The sequence below is a fragment of the Lissotriton vulgaris genome, chromosome 12 (genome assembly GCF_964263255.1).
Source record: "Lissotriton vulgaris chromosome 12, aLisVul1.2, whole genome shotgun sequence".
NCBI classification, from domain to species: domain Eukaryota; kingdom Metazoa; phylum Chordata; class Amphibia; order Caudata; family Salamandridae; genus Lissotriton; species Lissotriton vulgaris.
Genome location: NC_141700.1, coordinates 147066856 through 147085201, shown reverse-complemented (window position 1 = coordinate 147085201; position 18346 = coordinate 147066856). Strand labels below are relative to the sequence as shown.

Below are 18346 nucleotides of genomic sequence, written 5' to 3'. Positions count from 1 at the left end.
AATATAAATAACTTAGAACATTTCAGGTCACTTTAGTATCAGCAATTATACCACTTAAATTACTAGCAAATTATCAACTTGTCTTGAAAGCAGTTACTATACTCTTGAGCTTTTATCACACTTTTGCATTCAGTATATACAGTACTTTATGTTTAGTCACACACCATAACCCTGTCTGGCATGTAACACTTACTCTTCCAAAGGCCAGTTAAAATATAGCCTGTACTCTACACTTGGTTCTATAAATATCAATAACACTGTTAAACTGCTGCACAGGTTATCAATTAATTACCATATGTCATCACTTTTAAAATTTAGCAAGAACAGCACTTTAATCCAATCAGAGCAACACTTTCCTTTACATGGGTAACAGTACAGTTTTTCTACTGAACCTATTTAAAAGCAGTTGATTAAGCACCACTTAAATCAGCAGTTAATTGAGCCCTGCCTGGGCTACCTTATGGACCCTGTACTCCTGGGGACAGTGTCTCAATGTACTCACTGGTGAGGTATCTAGCAAGAACCCCAGTTTCCCTCGTAGCAGGCACTTCCCCCTATAACCACCTCCTTACTTGTGATATACCAGGCGGTGGTATTCTTGCTGCGCCAGAGGGTGAAGGAAAAATAGTGAGCAGGAGAGAGCCACGCGCTGGCGAGATACCCAGCTTCTGGGGCCCCCCCAGCTCTCCTCTACGTGACACTAGCGACCAGAGAGGTAGATTTCACTTAAATGCCTTCGCTGCGTTTACGCTTCCTAGGCCTCCCCTCCCGCTCACGCCAGCCTCCCTGTGTGGCGCTCGAGCAGGGGAGAGAAGCTCCTAGACGCCGCTGCCGCCGTGGGACTTCCGGCACTCTTCCTCCACTCTCCTCACACGGGAAGAGGACGCGCTGTTCTCCTGACCATGCGCGAAGCGCTCCTCAGCTTCCAGACCCGCCTGCCAGCTTCCGCCTCCTCTGATCCGGCTCCGCCTCACGGAGCCCGGCAGCTCAATGGGACATGCGCGAAAGGCGAGTGTCTCACCGCCTGAGATCGCGCTGTTCGATCGGCGCTGCCCTCCTCCTCCGCCCACTCCGAAATTGACAAGGGCTTACGCAGTCCGCTTCTCACCTCAGAGCCCTCGATTACAGCTCCACAGCAATGCCGCTCGCCCACACCGATGCAGGAACAGAACGGCTAGTTGAATGACCGTTTCTGCTCCCTCAGCATTCACACGCCGACCCAGGTGCAGAACAGCTTGTGGTCCAGCTGCCTCGGCTTCCCCAGCCCTCGTTGTCACAGGTAGGAGGAGGGACACGGGGGTTTTGGCACCAGGGGGGCGCGATTCCAGCAGTCGGGCAGAACTTGGATAACAAGCAGAGCAAGGGGAGGGGGCACCAGGATAAGCCCCTTTCCGTAGGAGAGTCCTTCTACAACAGTCTCTCTAGAATCGATCTGCTGGGCAGAGGACTGCGCACCGCAGCACTGCAGTCTCCTTCTCCTGAAGACTTCCCCTATATAATTTAGACAAGGGGCAAGCTAGGCGCCCAGGGTCTCCAGGAACCCTCCACAGTGGGGCCAGGACAAGTAACCAAAAGGGGAGTAGTGGGGTGGATCAGTAAGGCAGCTTCCCAGTCCAGGAGGTCAACCCTATATCTAACCTTTTCCCACCCTTAGCTACAGCCTGTCCTCCAGCTGACTTCCACAGGTAGACAAAATGGCTGCCCCGCATTCCGCCTTATATAGGCTGCCCTTCAGTGGTCCAGAATGGACCAGAGGTTCTAGAATGCCCTATTCTAGGCTATGGCCAAGTTCTGTGTGTGACAGTTAGGGCAGTTGGTGGCCACCATTTTAGGTGGTGCCAACTTTCCTGTCAGAACAGGCCTCTGGGCCTGAGGTAAAAGTTTATGAGGGGGAGAAAGAACACCTATCCCCCTGGCCAACACCTACAAAAAGTCAGTAGACAAAAAAAATTATCAAGGGTATGAGGGGCAAAAAGGGGACAAAATAAATAATAATGAGGAGGTACTTCGCCAAAAAGCCAGACAGGTCTAACACTGACCAACAACTCCTGCACCACCACTGTCACTCTCAATACCCGCCAAATCATAAGTCTCACAAACTTTACTCTATACAGCTTATCTCAAACATAAACACAACATCCCACACCGATACCCATAAAAAATGCAACAATAAAACTGTTCTGCTTTATCTCTGATTCTTTTGCAAAATAATGGTATACTTGGTTGTGATTTTTGTAACTATTAAATACATTTTTTGCATATTGTGTTCAGAGTTTTTGAATTATGAATACATCTAACACACCTTATACATTAGAAAAACATTAATCTGGTCAAACGGAAAAAATCATAAAATCTCAAATGTTATCCACTCTATTTTTGCTGCACATTGACAGTAAAAGAAAGAGAGGTTTATCTCACAACTAACGGCAAAAGAAAGCTGTAAATACATAGATCAATTAAAAAGTAAATGAGCATTCATCAAAGTAAATATTTCTTTGTAACAATATGATGCTCAATATATATCTAGGAGAGAAACCGGTGGATTTCAACGTAGGTCTTGTTTCACCTCTTTATATATTTTGCAGAGCCTTTAACCCCTTCGATGCTCATGACGGAACGGTTCCGTCATGAGCATCGGTTGAGCTGTGCTAATGACGGAACCGTTCCGTCATGAGCTCGTTGGCTCATTAGAACCTTCAGCTCAGCGCGAAAATTCGCGCCGCGCTGAAGGTATTAATAAGACTATAACAAACATTAGGCCCCTGATTTAGAGGTTGGCGTACAGGTTATACCGTTGCAAATATGACGGAGTACCCTGCCCTCCAAGCTTTTGTCCACCTGCCTTATTTACAGGTGGGCAGACTACAACTTTTCAATCAGTGGATTTCTTGATGGCTCAGTCGACCAAAGCCTAGAATCATTTTCTTTTGCCCATCACTGCAAAAACACTTGCCTGTGAGGGACAGGAAAAAACAATAATGATCTCCACACCTTGGGAGGTAATGAATCTTTTGTTTTTCAGAAACTGCTGCTTCATGGGTTTCTGAAAAAAAAGTTAAATAGTTGGTGAACGGCTGTCAAACTGAGGATGGCCATCCACCAAACCTTTTGTACCTTGACGGAAACCGTTGTGACAGTGGTTACTTTCAAAGTACAGAGATGATCGCTGGGCAAGAGGTCAGCTTGAAACATAACAACTCAAATACCATTGGGGTGGTGGACACAATGTCCTCTGACACCCTGGAGGACACTGCTTTGCCTGTCAAATACAAAATCAGGCCCCAAATTCCATATTTTCACTCCTAAAGAACTTCTGAAATATCTTGACAAAGGTAGCAATATTGTAACACCGAGACTCGGATTCTTCTTTACATACCACAGGTAGGCAAGGGCTGAGAACACAAAATAGAGTCAATCTGTATATAACAAACTAATAGATTCAAAGGGTAAAGCTCTCTCATAGATCTTGATTTGTATTTTGTAGAATGAATTTCCTATTTTAGTACCTCATTTACACACAGAAATGTGTGTGCATGTCTGTACTGGTTTGTGTGTGTAGTTGTTTATGTCTGTGAGAAACTGAGAGAAGAGAGAGTAAGAAAGGGGAGGAGAGTTCGGGGCTGCACTGATTTAAAATCATGGACTAGATTGGCAAAAACCACAGGAGGTAGGTGGTGTTTGTTTTGCAGCAGATTCTGCCAAGGCATGTGCTGGGCCTTTTGTAACAAGCATTGTACTTGCACCCATTTCACCCCCACACTGTGTCAAGATGCATTAGACCATTTGCTAGGAGGTTAGGGCCCATACAAATGAGGGAACACTTTTGTCCAGGTGTTTCTGTTAAATTACTAAGCACTGGCAAAGGCAAACTGGATCGCAGAAGATGTCTAACTCTAAGGGAAGCGGTGCAAAGGTAGCACACCTACCGAGGCACACTTTGGGAGGTGCTACGGAGAGTCTCAGAAACCTAGTCATCCCCATGAAGATGAAGTTAAGTAATATACCCACCTCCAAATGTGTTCCGATATGCTGGCAGTACAAAACAGAACAGCAGCTTGGAAGTGCCACACATCTTTCACTGTTGCACCCTCTCTGGCCTCTGACACTTCAGGACTTCACTAGCAAGGTCATGTTTTTATCAAGATATACAAGGAGACGAAACAACTGTAGACCTATTTCGTAACACACCACATTGTTGTTAGCATGTAGTTCATGTATTATACCATTACAGTACTGTTGATTTATTGACATTGTGCTTTATCATGTATTTCCATGTATTTTTATCTAAGACAGTCGGTCCTAATTAGAGTAATTAAAATACATTTGTGTTAGTCTTAAAATAGGTAAAATATTTGTAAATATAATCATTCAGTGTTTTTAGAGTCAGTTTACCTTTTGTTCCGCTCAAAAAGATATTGCAGTCTCTAAGGCCAGTATTGTGTTGAAAAGAGGTTAAATATTTCACAAACTCATACCACTAGTACAGATATGTTATAAGTAGAAAACACTAAGGTAATCCAGGTCTAGAGAATAGCCAAATATAATTAATTATTTCTGATGATATATGACCCATGCCAATACAGAAGGCGACTAGGTCGAATAGCTCGCACCTCTCAGCCTGTACCAAGCAATACATTTGGTGCACATCCTAAATGGTATCAGTCACTTTTGGATACCTCTGCAGTGCAGAAAGACATGCATTTATAGAAAAGAAAAGCCTTTTTGATGTGAAATTAAGAAAAGACAAGAATTTCTGATATTTTGATGGACTTATTTATTCATTCATTGGAGGTACCAATATATTTATAATTTTCTTATGACCCATTTTTATCCTGTAAACATTCTTGCTGCTAGGGGTCAAGAAATCTCAGGCTACAGCCTTATTTTCAATCTGTTTTGGCAACTGCTGGTTCTACTTGGTCTATTTCAAGGAGTGATTACATTGTTGTCATTTGCTCCGCTTCTATCTTATTGATAATTGAGTCTTAGGGTCTGATTAGGAGTTTGGAGGACAGGTTTACTCCATAACAAACGTGAGGGATATCCTGTCCGCTTTATTACAATTCCATTATATCCTATGGCTGGAACATGTAATATGGCGGACAGGAGATCCGTCACGTTTGTGACGGCGTATCCCATCCGCCAAACTCATAATCAAGCCGGTATTGATTTGTTCAGGCATCCCCTGTTTCACAATATTCCCTCTATACCTGATCCATGGTACTTAATACTTGTTTTGGATTTGTTTTCCTCCTCTTGTTCGTCACAAATGTTTCAAATTACCAATATTTCCTATTTCTGCAAATTTAGGAGAATGCGCCTGAACTTGAAAGGATGGCTTTAATGTGTCAAATTACACTTACCAAGTGGATACCACAGTCAATATCATCTAAGATTGTAAATCTGTTTACGGTGCCTTCTATTCGAGAGGAGATTGTGTTTTGGGCCATTCATCAAATGGCAATTCAATACGGTAATTTGAAAAAATGCTATGTTGTTGTCAAACACTGTGCTCTGTGGCAGTCTACCGGATTCTACATTCATTTTAGGTCTGTCTGCAAATAGTTTTATCTGTCTATGGCTCATGTCATCACAACACTCAAATACACAGAGTGGGCTCTGAAGCATGCGGCAACATGTTCTTTCAGTTCCCTTACTCCATTGCTTGTTTAAAGTATTTCTACATTTTGTACAAAACCCATAACAGTATGGTGAATTTATGCATTTTACAGTGGTGATTGAGAATGGATCAATCACTAGCATTGCATATACAATGCAAATTGAAAGTGGAAAGAAGCCACAGGGTATATTTAAGTTATTTTCCACATATATTTCAAACTGATTGTGGCATTCAGAATAGAGTCCCATGCCCATGCTTTTGCCATTTCAGCCCGTATAGTTAAAACGATTAATTTTTTAAGGAAGTGACAATTAATTGGAAGGAAATACAACAGCACCACTATGTGTTGCAATCCCATGTCATAATGGTAATTCAAATAAGCTCTAAAATGATTACTTTCTGTACAGTGCTAATTAAAGAAACAAGCATCTCATTGCTTATGCCATCAGAAGGCTTCAAAATATGGAACTCCAGCAAGCGGCCTTAGAAGTGAATGGCTGCATCTTAAATACAGGTCCACTGACAGCCACTTTTGAAAGATGCAAATGTATTGCTGCTATTTTGGTTATTATGTTCAAATGATACATATTATTTTAGATTTGTTGAAATATAGTAATTTCACATTGTAGATTCACATTTTAGCACCACATACCAGCACCAGATGTCCCTTACAGGTTTTGTTTCATTATGTCTCTTGAGGAAAAACTGTTAAAAACTGAAACAGCTCTACACCAACCAGCTACTTAACTATTAAGCCTTTATTTGTACAAGGATTTAGAATTTCTGTAAATGCAGCAACTTTGCTATAATGCCGAACTCCTTCATCACGTCATAAAAAGGTGCGAGTGAATCCTGGGAAAAGACAATGTGAAACGTTCTTTAATGCTTATTGCATTACGTTTTATGTTCTGCTGGGTGGAAAATATACAAAGCTATGCATCAAGATTTTTTTACAATATGTTTCATGACCAACACCACCTTTGCAGCACGCTCATCATCTTAAGTTGGTATTAGTCTTTAGTTTAATTAATATTGTTTATCCTATTTTCTCTTACAGGACCAGAAATGGAACCATATCTAGATCTGATGCTCAGAACGTTCGTTCCTGTAATGAAGACGGCTTCTACAATCAACCAGAAATATTGGTTTAGCCTTGGTGTGCACCTGCGCTGGTGGAGCGGTCGGGTTCGGTTTGATGGTTGGGAGAGTGTGGGGAGAGGACACCTTTATTAAGTTCACTTTTGTGACATTTCCTGGGAGCACTCTTCATGCAAAGAGATGCAATTTCTTATGTCTGATTGGTGCAGAGAATAACAGTCCCTATTCATCCCATTGTTTTCAACAACTGATTACTTATCTGCATTAAACTTTAATTTGTGGCACAAATCAGACCTTAACTGCAACATTGGTCTGCATAATGTGTAACTCCACTACTTTCTGGTATATTTGCCAATTGAACTGGCATGCTGAGCTACTGTGTCAAGGTTGCCATATAACGACTGGAACACATCTCTAATCTGTATAGTGCACCTCCGGGAAACACCCTATTCTTTTCAGTAATAAAAAACTGAGGGCGTGATTTAGAGTTTGGTGGACAAGTTGTATCCTATTGTATGTGTAATAAGAGGGACGGGCTATCCCATCACGTGTGTGACGGGATACCCATCTGCCACAGCCTGAATCAGGCCTTATGTTGTGAACTTACCTCCCTAGGAAGTGGAGCATTAAAACCTGTAGAAATTGTACATCATTTCCCAGAGGTAATTGTTCACTTCAATGGCACAGACATCTTGTTGCAACCTAGAGCTCACACAATTGCAAACTAGTCACCGTGTTAAGTAAAGAAGACTGGTGCAAATCATGGAGTAAATATATTTTTACCATTTTTGCCTCTTGAAAAATAGAGAATGCAGGAAGCAAGATTTTCTCCCAACTAAACATTTTCAATATTAGGACAGAAAAAAGGGGCAATGTGATTTCACACGTTTTGCTATGCTTAATATAGGAAATTGAATGAATCAGTGTTTATTTAGATGTGAGATTAAAACCAGTGTAGTGTCTTCCTGCCTGATTAGCAGAATAGTGCAAAATCATTACACCACTTTTTTACTCTGGTGATATCTGAACCAGCACTTCTTTGTTAACCACATAAAATGATTCACAAAATTATTGATAAGGAATGCTCGGATGCATCATCTTTTATATTTTTACATACTTTTTTTTCATTTGCCAAGAGGGCAAATATCGTCATACAGTAATAACTTTTCCAAAATCTGATTTCTCCACTCTTATTTCATAAACAACAAAACTGTACAAACTAAATTGCTTTGTTGCTAATTGAATGTAAAAGGTACTCTGTTGACACATATTCTGCCTTTCCTTCATTTTAGTTCAATACAATGAGTTGCAGTAATGTGGAATTATTATCATATATTGTCTAGAATGCTTCAAAAGTGCAATAGGATGCATGATCGAAATGGATACCTTTACAGTATCTATGAGAGTCAGAAAAGTCCTATGTGAATTGAGTCTAATACCTGCTAAAAATAATTTCCTATCAGCAGACGCATTGCACTGTTTTTGCTCAGTATGTCCTATGCACTACCAGACAAGGTGGTACATATGTAGATTAATGCAACACTTAAGCCTTTGAAATTAACTGTAATGTTTTTGTTTTTGTGCAGTCATTGAGATGTTATCAGGCCAGTTTGCTTCCAGTGTAGACACTCCTCTAGTCACACTTTTCTTTGAAGCCTACTCAACCTGTAAGGTATTTCTTCTTGAAACCATCCCCAGTGTCCAGGAGGTGAGTTGGTAAAGTGGGGAAAGAACAGAGTGCAGTGGATGAAGGCTTAGAGCTGTTACGTTTTGTGAGATAACTGATGCATACACATTGACTGCCCCTTCCTCTGCCTTTGCATATATACTTCATTTGATGAAATACAAAAAAATATGAAATTCATTCTCTTGACCCAGACTTGTGATCTCTATTTATGTAGCTGAATAAAATGTGTAAAAACCTTTATTGTACCCGACCAAGTATCAAATTCCTATCAGGTCAGATATATAAAACAAAATTAAAGCTAAACCATGCTATAATACTTAAGTATTAGGGAACAGTAAGTGTAATAAGTATTTTTGAAAAAGAAAGTGACAGAATTAGATTCTAGGGCAATTTAATAAAATCGCAGCTGCAGTAGTGTATTGTCTATGTCTACCACAACCTGTCCATGAATAGGAGGCAGGGTAAATATATTTTTTTTAAAGAGCTGGGGAGAGGGAGAAAATAGAGAGAGTGGGTGGGGAACCCTCAACCAAATAAGACAAGAGTGAAACAAATTCATGGATAACATTTCTATTTTAGAGAATCAGTTTTGTCTATTGGAATATTCTGCCAGTGAAACAAACCACTGCCTTTGCATGACAGAATCACTTCCTAGTGAACAGATGTCAAGTGCAGCTGCCTCTCCAGGGAACCCTCTACTTCCACATGTGGCTCATCTTTTCTTAGTTGTTAATGTCTAGTGTGTGGAACTGAAAACCTGGTGTAATTTATCTTAACAGGTCTGGGAGCAGGTCATCACCACTCTGGGACATTTGGCCTCCGTTCTGCCAGAGGAGCAACTAGATAAGGAGATTCCTTGGTTGGTCAATGAAGTTGAAAGGCTCCAGTCCCAGCTGCCTGCTGATATGGCATTTTGTTTGCTCACGGTGAGTGTGACCTTTATTTGCTGTCCATGCTTGCCACTTCAACGAATCCCAAATGATCCACTCATAATGAACACTGTATCCCATAATGAGAGATTAGCTGCAATGAAACACTACATTATTGAGAAATTAGGGTTGAATACAGAACTACAGGATTCCATTGGTGAGTTAGTTACACCACAGGTGGAGTTGTGAGATGGTTCAGGCCTCCATCATGTGTACATTGGGCCAACATATTGGCATTCCGCTCCCGACAGTACCAATGTTGTGGGTATCAGAAATTTTGGGATGTAGGAAAAATGTATGATTCCAAGTTTGCCCCTTAGGTACCCCTGAGAAATAGAACCCACACACCAATTTGAACAGTAATTCCCCACTATTTGACACATTAATGCCTGGTAATTATTTCAGTTTTGAGCTGGTGTATTGTTTTGGGAGATGAAGGGATTACAGGGAATATAGTTTTCCAACATTAATTCCAAATACTGAACCAGCTCAATTGTGATTAGTACACAATCCATGAAGTCAGCCAGAGAAGCAAAATGCACATTTGTATTTGTTACATATGAAATCGGGAGTAATAAAGGAGGAATGTGTACCAAAGCAATTGTGCTAGAATTTAAATAAACATCAACAGTGCTGAAATTTGCTTCACCTGTTGTTGTGATACTGGGTAAGTAACATTGGTTATGGAAGTGAAATTGAGCATACTGACGCTCCATCTTGATGCGTTAATCATAACAAAACAGCAGATCTTCAGTCACTAGAGCCCTGACATAGGTCCCAAGCAGTAATTGGGCTTACTAAAGCCCTAGTGACCTCTTATAACAAACAGTGTGCCATTGCACTTTCTCTAGTCTGAGAGGCTGCTTACACCCTGTGAAATACAAGTAAATTTACAAATGACCTTCACTAAGGTGACCGAACATACAGGTAAAACAGTGAAGTCTTAAGAGGAGCACTGGAAATGTATCACGTTGGTAATCAATAATGTGTTGGAATTATAGAATACTACTTTTAGTTGATATAAAAACAAATATTAGCAAAGGAAAGAGTCCGTAGTTAGAGACGTACGAACTGTATTAGCTGAAAAAGCAAGAGTGACGTAGACCTTGGTGGACACACTATTAGAATCATTACGTCTCCAATCTGCCAATTTTCATTTCCACAGAACTATTGTTTTTGAGGCTTGAAAATTGTAGATTAATGTTGAGGATCTAAGTGGAACAGTTTCTGCTAGGTCTGAGCACTTACAGTTAAAAGGACAGGATGTTCAAATTTCCTTACAAGTCCTTCTTTTGACAGTCTCCACTTGTAATAAAAATTTGAATACCAGCTACAAACATAAAAACATGACAGAATTTTGTTGTATGGCATATTGACCATATACATAATTTGAGGTTGTTCCCCCAATGAGTCTTCCAAGCCTTCATTGCAGGTGATCATTCTCCTCATTAGCATCTGTGTAGCTAAATGTGTTCCTAAAACTGCTTTTAGTCATCACCCATCTTCTGTGTTGCAGCTCCTGCCTCCACATTGTCTTTGATTCTCATAAGCAAACACTATCCTTTTAGCTCCTCTGTACTCCCATGGTTCACAGTGTGCAGGGGTGCAAGAGGGACATTGAGCAATCCTGGTCCACAACTGTTAATAGTGAAACAGATGTAGCGGCGCATACATGGATCCAGGTTTTAGAGGAGCACCCCAATTATGTCTGTATTTTACTATCTAACAGGACAAAAGGGGAAAATGTATTTCCAATAGTGTTCATCCACCCATGCTGCATCTAAGTGTACCCTTTGGCTTGAGGGTGTATTTTGTTGACTTTAGATGAGACTACATTAGTGGAGTGTGGATCACTTGGAGAAGCAGGCAGATACCTAGAGGACCTGTAGGATGAATAGGGAGAAACAGGAGGGTGAAAGGGAGGTCAAACAGAGGAGGAGGACAAAGGAACAAGACTCTCCAAAAAGTTCAGTCCAACTGAATGGAGGAGGAGGAGGAGGACCAAGATCACTAGCAGGATTAGGAACACACAGAACTGGATTTCCAAGATAATGAAGAGAAAGCAATAGCAGGAGGACCGTGGGAAAAACCTGGAGGATCAGGCAGCCAAAAACCACAGTCGACCAGGATGACTGAGACCCCACGGACATAAGGCCCAGCATGCCCAAGACAAAGAGGAGGATCAGTAAAACCAGGAGAATAAGTAGAATGAAGTAGACCAGAAGGACCAGAACCAGGAAGCCAAAGAGGAGAAGAAGTACAAGTAGCCACTTTATTAAGCGCCATAGAAGCCAGAAACTAGCTGACTCCAAACCCTTTCGGCGGTATAACAATGAATGTATGCTAGCAAGAATTGCCCTTGGCAATGCTATCAGGGTTCGGGAAATGGGTACTGTCCGTACTGCAAGATATAAATACAAAAAAGCTATCCATAAAGCCAAGTGACTATGGGATGAGCTTAGATGGCAGGACCTAAAAGAAGCAAATTATTCTGGAATATCATTAAGTGAGGCAGAGGGGGTCAACCTGATCAGCCCCTAAGTCATGTCTCTCATGAAGGATGGGTTAATTACTTTAGGCCCCAATATGCGCGTAACCCTTTAGAGGATCAAATGGAAGAAGTTAGTTATATTTTTTATACTGATGAGGCTTTTAATGACAAAGAAGTTTTAGCAGCTCTTAGTGCACTTGCTGGAGGTAGAGCGCCAGGACTCGATGGTGTCCCTGCGGATGTGTTCCTCTACGACAAAATACGATGGGGTAGATACATCTTGTTGATGGCAAATGCAACAGCCCAGGGTGCCCGATCCCAATTTCCTGGAAAGGGGCCGTGATAATTCCAGTATATAAAAAAGGAGTTAAACTCAACCGAGGAATTACAGACCTTTCAGCTTGATAGATACGATTCAGAAGGTAGTTGGGAGGTTGATCCTGAACAATATCTTAGACTGGATTGAAGAGAATAGTGTATTGTCCCCTTTCCAAGAGGGTTTCCGTAAATACACTAGCACCATTGATCAAGTCATTAATTTTATTCTTTTATAGTGGAAGACTGTGACATTGGGCAAGGGCAGCCTTTATGCTGCCTTGTTGATCTACGTTCAGCTTTTGACCTTGCCCCCGTTCCCGGTTATGGGTGACGTTGAGGGAATTAGGCCTTTCGGACGACATCTTAACCTTCGTAATGAGGCCACACAAGGGCAATCATGCTAGAATCCGCTGGGGAGGGCAGGGTAGGGTCACCACCCAGTTTCTGGTTGAACGAGGGGTATGGCAAGGCTGTGCCATGGCACCAACGTTATTCTATTTGTATATTAATGGAATAGTGGACCGTTTGTTGCCAGTGAATACGGATGCCCCTTCTCTAGCAGGTGTACAAATTCCGATTTTAATGTTTGCAGATGACACATTAATTATTTCCAAGACTCCTAATGGCCTCCAGCGAGCTCTATCAATTTTTGAAGATTTTTCTGCTGCTCGAGGCCTGGAAGTTAATGTGTCAAAAATGAAATTAATGGCTTTTAATCCCCATTGAAGTTTTAAGGGGAGGGCTTTTATGAATAAACAACCACTTGAACTGCTCAGGGCTTTTACCTATTTGGGTATACAGTTAGAGAAGAACCTTAAGTGGGACTGCCATATAGATTTAGCAGCCCTGAAACATCGACAAGTTACGGGAGCTTTAAGTCTGGAGCATAAAACGTCTCTAACAAAACCAATTAGAACAGTCCTCCAAGTTCATGAATCTAAAGCTGTTAGCTCCGCGCTTTATGGCGCCGAATTATGGGGGTTTGAGAAAGCAGCTCCTTTAACTCTTTCTGAAAATAAGTTCCTCCGTAGCATTACCAATCTCCCACAAAGCACCCCTCTTAAGCCACTTAGATTTGATTTGGGTAGAAAAGCTATTATTGATGTCGCCAAGTTGCGTCCGATTTTATATTGGCGCAGGTTGTGAACGACACCTGAACTCTTATCATATGCCTCAGGTTTTCTGGATGTAATAAAATCTGATGCCTTCCACAAAATCGGTTGGTTAAGAGGTGTTAGGAATAGCCTGATTGGCCTGGGAATGAGAATGCTATGGGAGAGCCCATTAGAGGCTTCTTTTCCCTCTGAAAACATCCTAAAAGAGAAGTATTGGGAGTGGGCTGCTTTTAATGCTTGGAGTAACTCTGACTCATCTTCTATGGTGGGAATCTTCTTAGAAACAAAACTCACACCCAGATTAGAATCCTATTGGGATAATATCACCAGGCCGAGAGATAGGAAGCTTTACTTCCAACTCAGGGCAGGCTCCTTACCTTTAAAGTCCCTTATGTCCAGGTGGACTCCCACAGGTGATAACATCTGTCCTGCCTGTGGGAGTCATAGCGAAACAGTTGCCCACCTGATTTTTGCCTGTTCCGCCTATGCACTCCCTAGGCGAGTTTGGCTGGCTCTAGTGTGCAAACTACTTTGCACATTTAGGAGCGCCGAAGCGGAAAGGCTTATGCGCACCAGCACTTTACAATGTATCACAATAGCGGTAGCCAAATACCTAGGATGGGCGTGGGCTATAAGGCTGAAACCTAAATCTGGGTCATTCTTTGGTGAGCATTAATTTGAACTTCCCTAGCCTGGCCACTGAACGTGATTGATTATTTTAACTGGGTGTAACTTTTATCTCGTCCATTTGCTCTGAGATCTAAGTTTTATCAAACATTTTTAACTATCCAGCCAAGGCATTTTTAACTATATCTAAATGTTGTTTGTTTTGGGCTTTTATGAGTATACTTCGAATAAAGCTACTTTGGAATGGAATGGAATGGAGAAGAAGGATGTGCAAGTGGAAAGGGAGGGTCATCAGGAGCACCAGTACCACCAGAACAAGAAGGAAGAAGATGGACAGGTCAACATGGAGAACCTACACCACTGTGAAGACCCTACACAGAATGAGGAGGAGGAAGATGGCCATGAGGATGAGTAGAAGGGGAGGTGAGGGTCCAGGACAGCCAAGAAGTTTAGAAACTCCAGGACCACCAGAAGGATTTGGAAAACTTGAACCAACAGGGGACCAATACCATGTCCAAGAACTAGGAAAACCAAGTGTATCAAGACCAGGAAGACTAGGAAAAGGATTTCTAAGAGGACTAGGAAAATAAGGAGGAAAACCAGGAGGAGAGAGACCAGTAAGAGGAAGAAGACCATGAAGAGAAAGCGGAGGCTAGGAGGTCCAGAACAGCAGCCACCACCATGACCACCATGAAAAACCTGAAGGCCAACACCAGGATTACTAGGAGTAACAGCACCAGAGGATCCAGAGAATCTTGGAAGAGGATGACCAAGATTAGCTGGACCATGAACATAAGGACAATGAAGATCATGAGGACCAGCAGGGCTGGGACCAGAAGAATGAAAAGATTGAAGAACACCAGGGCAAGAGCACCAGAAGAACATCGTCGTAACAACGTACATCCCAACAAAACTGATGGGTACCATTAAGACCAAGACCAGCAGGAAGACCAAGGCCATGAAGGAAGGGACTAAGATGGCCAAGAGGATCTATACAGTGCCATAAGAAGGAGTAGCAGACAACCAAGAGAACTAGAACCACCAAGAGAACTAGGACAACCAAGGCAAGGGCCATCATCAACAGTGGCTAAGAATACAGGGCCTACGATGACAAGTGAGTCTAGGCTACATGTGTTAGGGCATGCCCCTGTTAAATGCTGAACATGTTCTCTTCTGGTTCCTTGATGGACTAAAATCCAACATCTGACTCCAACAGATAACCTCTATAGAAATCACTATGTGGATCTGAGAGATCTTAAGGCACTGTGAGTCAAGAAAACAGAGCAACCAGGAAAGAAAAAAATGGACATAAGCACGGTCATCTGTCAAATCTACTTGTGGTCATATGTGTTTAGAATTAGTACACAAGAGAGCTCATTCACACACCAACTCACTCTTGCATTCAGACAGAATTTACACTTTGAAGTTTGTAATTCACCACTGACCATCATCATTTGCACACACTGACCTTTGGCCTCATCTCAATTTTCTTATCTCCTTGCAGACCCTTGAGTTATGCATCAAGGCAGCTGTTACTAAGAGTTGCAGAGCGCTGAATGGAACTGTGCCAACCGTGCTTGCCGTCCTGCATCACCTGGTAAGTGTATACATGAGGACAAACAAAGTATTTCAGTGGGAGGCGCCAGACATTTCCTGTGTAACATATTGTAACAAATAAAGTTTCTACCTTAATCCAATTTATAGTAGGAGTGTTTTTAAAGGGCAACATTTGGGAACTCTCTTGCATAAAATATTAAATTATAATCCATAAAAATCCTATATGAACCAATTTGCTTCTAGGATGCAAAGAAAGAAGACAATGGATATAAATATGTCAGTGTTGAGAGCTCCTCTGACAGAACCCCCCATAACTCTGCCTCCCGGCAGCTCTGGCTCTGATAATAGGTAAAAGAGGAACAGAGTGACAGGGAAAGGGAAGGGACCCAGGGGGAACACCAAGGATGGAGACCTGAAAGAAAAAAAAACTGTACCGAATAACAATGGTTTACAACAGAGACATAATACTAACAAAGCTTATCTCAGAGGTTCAATTGTCCAGTTAGACTTTACTATATAACATATACTGGAATCTTCATGACATTCCAAACAACAGTACACCCAATCTTAAATCTTTATATTTAATAATAATAAGGCTATATCATATACATTTGAATAATGCCATCAATCAAGGGAAATTCAGTATTTATACCACTAAGGTTCCTAAAGTCAATATGTGCCGAAACTACCCCACAATTTAGTTCAAATAATCCAAAAACACAACATTTCTGGAATATCCTTACAATCCAAACTTGAAGCATTCAAGACCCCAGTCCACATATAAGAAGGCCCTCTGAAAACAGGTGCACAACTTGACGGCCATAAGCATGAAATTCCAAATAGCAATGCTGGCACGTGGAATCTGGAATGAATGGGAAACAAAAGACAAGCATCTCTGATGAGGACCAAAGTGCGAGAACTGAATGCCGGTAAAGAAAAAAAAATGAAGTGGTACAGCAGAAACAGCGAGTGGCGGTGAGAACAGAAAAAGGCCCTAATGAAGCCACCGACAGAAACAATCGCTCCCCACTCTGCTGACTAGAGAACTGGGACGCAAAATGGGCAAAAAGTGAAGCAAAAAAGGCCTGCTCTGAAAATCATGCAACCCACTATGCTGGCCAGACACCGTAGGACGCAAAAGGGGAACAGCTTTACCGTCCCCAGAGATAAACCAAGATGAAGTGTAACAACAGCCTTCGTCTTGATTACGTTGAATAGCTGCCACTAGTGCCAGCTTTGTTAAAAGCATTAAGAACCACTACCTTCTGCTATCTTGCCAGACTTCTGAGTCTACAAACTATCCAAAAACCATAGGAAACTAAGGCATCCATCTTAGAGCGGTAACTGAGAATTTGCACTTCCACCAATATCGGGCACCCTGAATATGCTGTATTCCACACAATTAATTTTTCTGTCGTGTGGTATGGATCTTGGCCCCATAAGTCCTGACAAACTCCTATGCTCTCATTCCCCCACTGGAAGTTATTTGCTGTCTGGATGTATGGGATTGGCTTTCAGATAGCCTAGCTTCCATTATTATTTATTATGGCTTTGTTATTGGCAGATCTGCACACCCTCAAGTGGGGTTTCCGATGAAACAGAAGAGCCACTCAAGTTGTCCACGGCTATTATCCTGTCACTGGGTGAGTTGGTCATAAATGTATGTATGTATATATTTGTGATACTGCAAGTATATATTGGCCTTTACTAGGGATCAGGTCCTCTGTAACATTAATTTCTGTACACTGCCCTGCACGTAACTTGATCGTCTTAAAAGCTACTATTGCTTCAGTATTTATCTCCCCCCACCAGTACATTGGTTGGCTTGCTACTGGAATATGGTGCCCAGTTTACTATATACAGCTATAGTAGTCACGTGAGTACCATGTGCTCGTAAGATCATCATTAAATGCTGCAGACCATTGATAATATAACTCCTGGACATGCATTGAAGAATGGCCTTGATGGGCTGCTCCCCAGCGTTGAGTTCCTTCTTGCATAATTTTATGTTGTGTTATTTTTCAATTATGTCTATTTTATCTTTTCACTTTACTCTTGCAGCCCATTCTCACTCTAGTGAGGTCCTTAAATATTTCGAAAGTAGCTTGATGCAGATAGGTGCAGAGTCCCGTGCCACAACATTACAGCTGCTCTGCAAGCTCCTTTCGGAAACTGGTAAGACTGTCAGTGGGTGGGTGGCAGTGTGTGATTTAGGCAGGGAAAATAGTTAAAGGGATATAATGCTTGTCATAGAATCCGGAGCCCTAAGTTGTATTACCAACGTACTCCCTTACTTGTCCAACATGGTGCAGCTATAAGCAGAATTCTTCAATTTTATATTCTTCAGCTACATTAACTGCCAACTTTTCCTGGTAGAGCACTGCAATTTACGAATAAAGTCTTGCTTACATCAACTTCAATTATGTGAATCATGGTGAAGAAATAAAGGAGTGCCACTGTTTTCTTTTCGGTTATTTGTTCCCATTTTGAGCCATTAATGGGACAGGGACACTGTGAAAACCGATCCGGACATAGACACTGGACAGGAACAGAAAGTGAAATAAACTATATGGAGCAGGTCGAGACAGACACGCTCAGTGGTACATGATGACACAGACATGCACGGCAAAACAGGAAGGCATTGATAGCCCCATGGGGCTCACAGTCACAGACTCACAAACCAAAACTGAAAGACAGGACCCTCAGGGTGGTAATCACAGTTGATAGTGGAAACTTCACTACTTATGTATTAATCTTGATCTTACTAGACAAAGTCAATATCTATGTGTTATGAACATTTGGTGTATGGCTTTATTTAATAGATTCAGAAGGTGCCTTTTATCTGGATGCTGTCCGTCACGTGCTTGAGGATGACAATCGCAAGGTACCATCAAGCTATTATAC

General features: G+C 41.7%; 1 protein-coding gene across 1 annotated transcript in view; it reads left to right on the top strand.

Annotated features, from left to right (window-relative positions):
- LOC147673707 (maestro heat-like repeat-containing protein family member 1) overlaps positions 1–18346 on the top strand; it is a 95840-nt gene that overhangs the window by 31097 nt on the left and 46397 nt on the right. Inside the window, exons 5-12 of the mRNA XM_086946407.1 lie at positions 5311–5473; positions 6678–6776; positions 8305–8426; positions 9185–9331; positions 15390–15482; positions 17007–17085; positions 17504–17617; positions 18265–18326. Of these exons, the coding sequence (XP_086802533.1) occupies positions 5311–5473; positions 6678–6776; positions 8305–8426; positions 9185–9331; positions 15390–15482; positions 17007–17085; positions 17504–17617; positions 18265–18326 (879 nt within the window). The remainder of the gene's footprint in view (positions 1–5310; positions 5474–6677; positions 6777–8304; positions 8427–9184; positions 9332–15389; positions 15483–17006; positions 17086–17503; positions 17618–18264; positions 18327–18346) is intronic.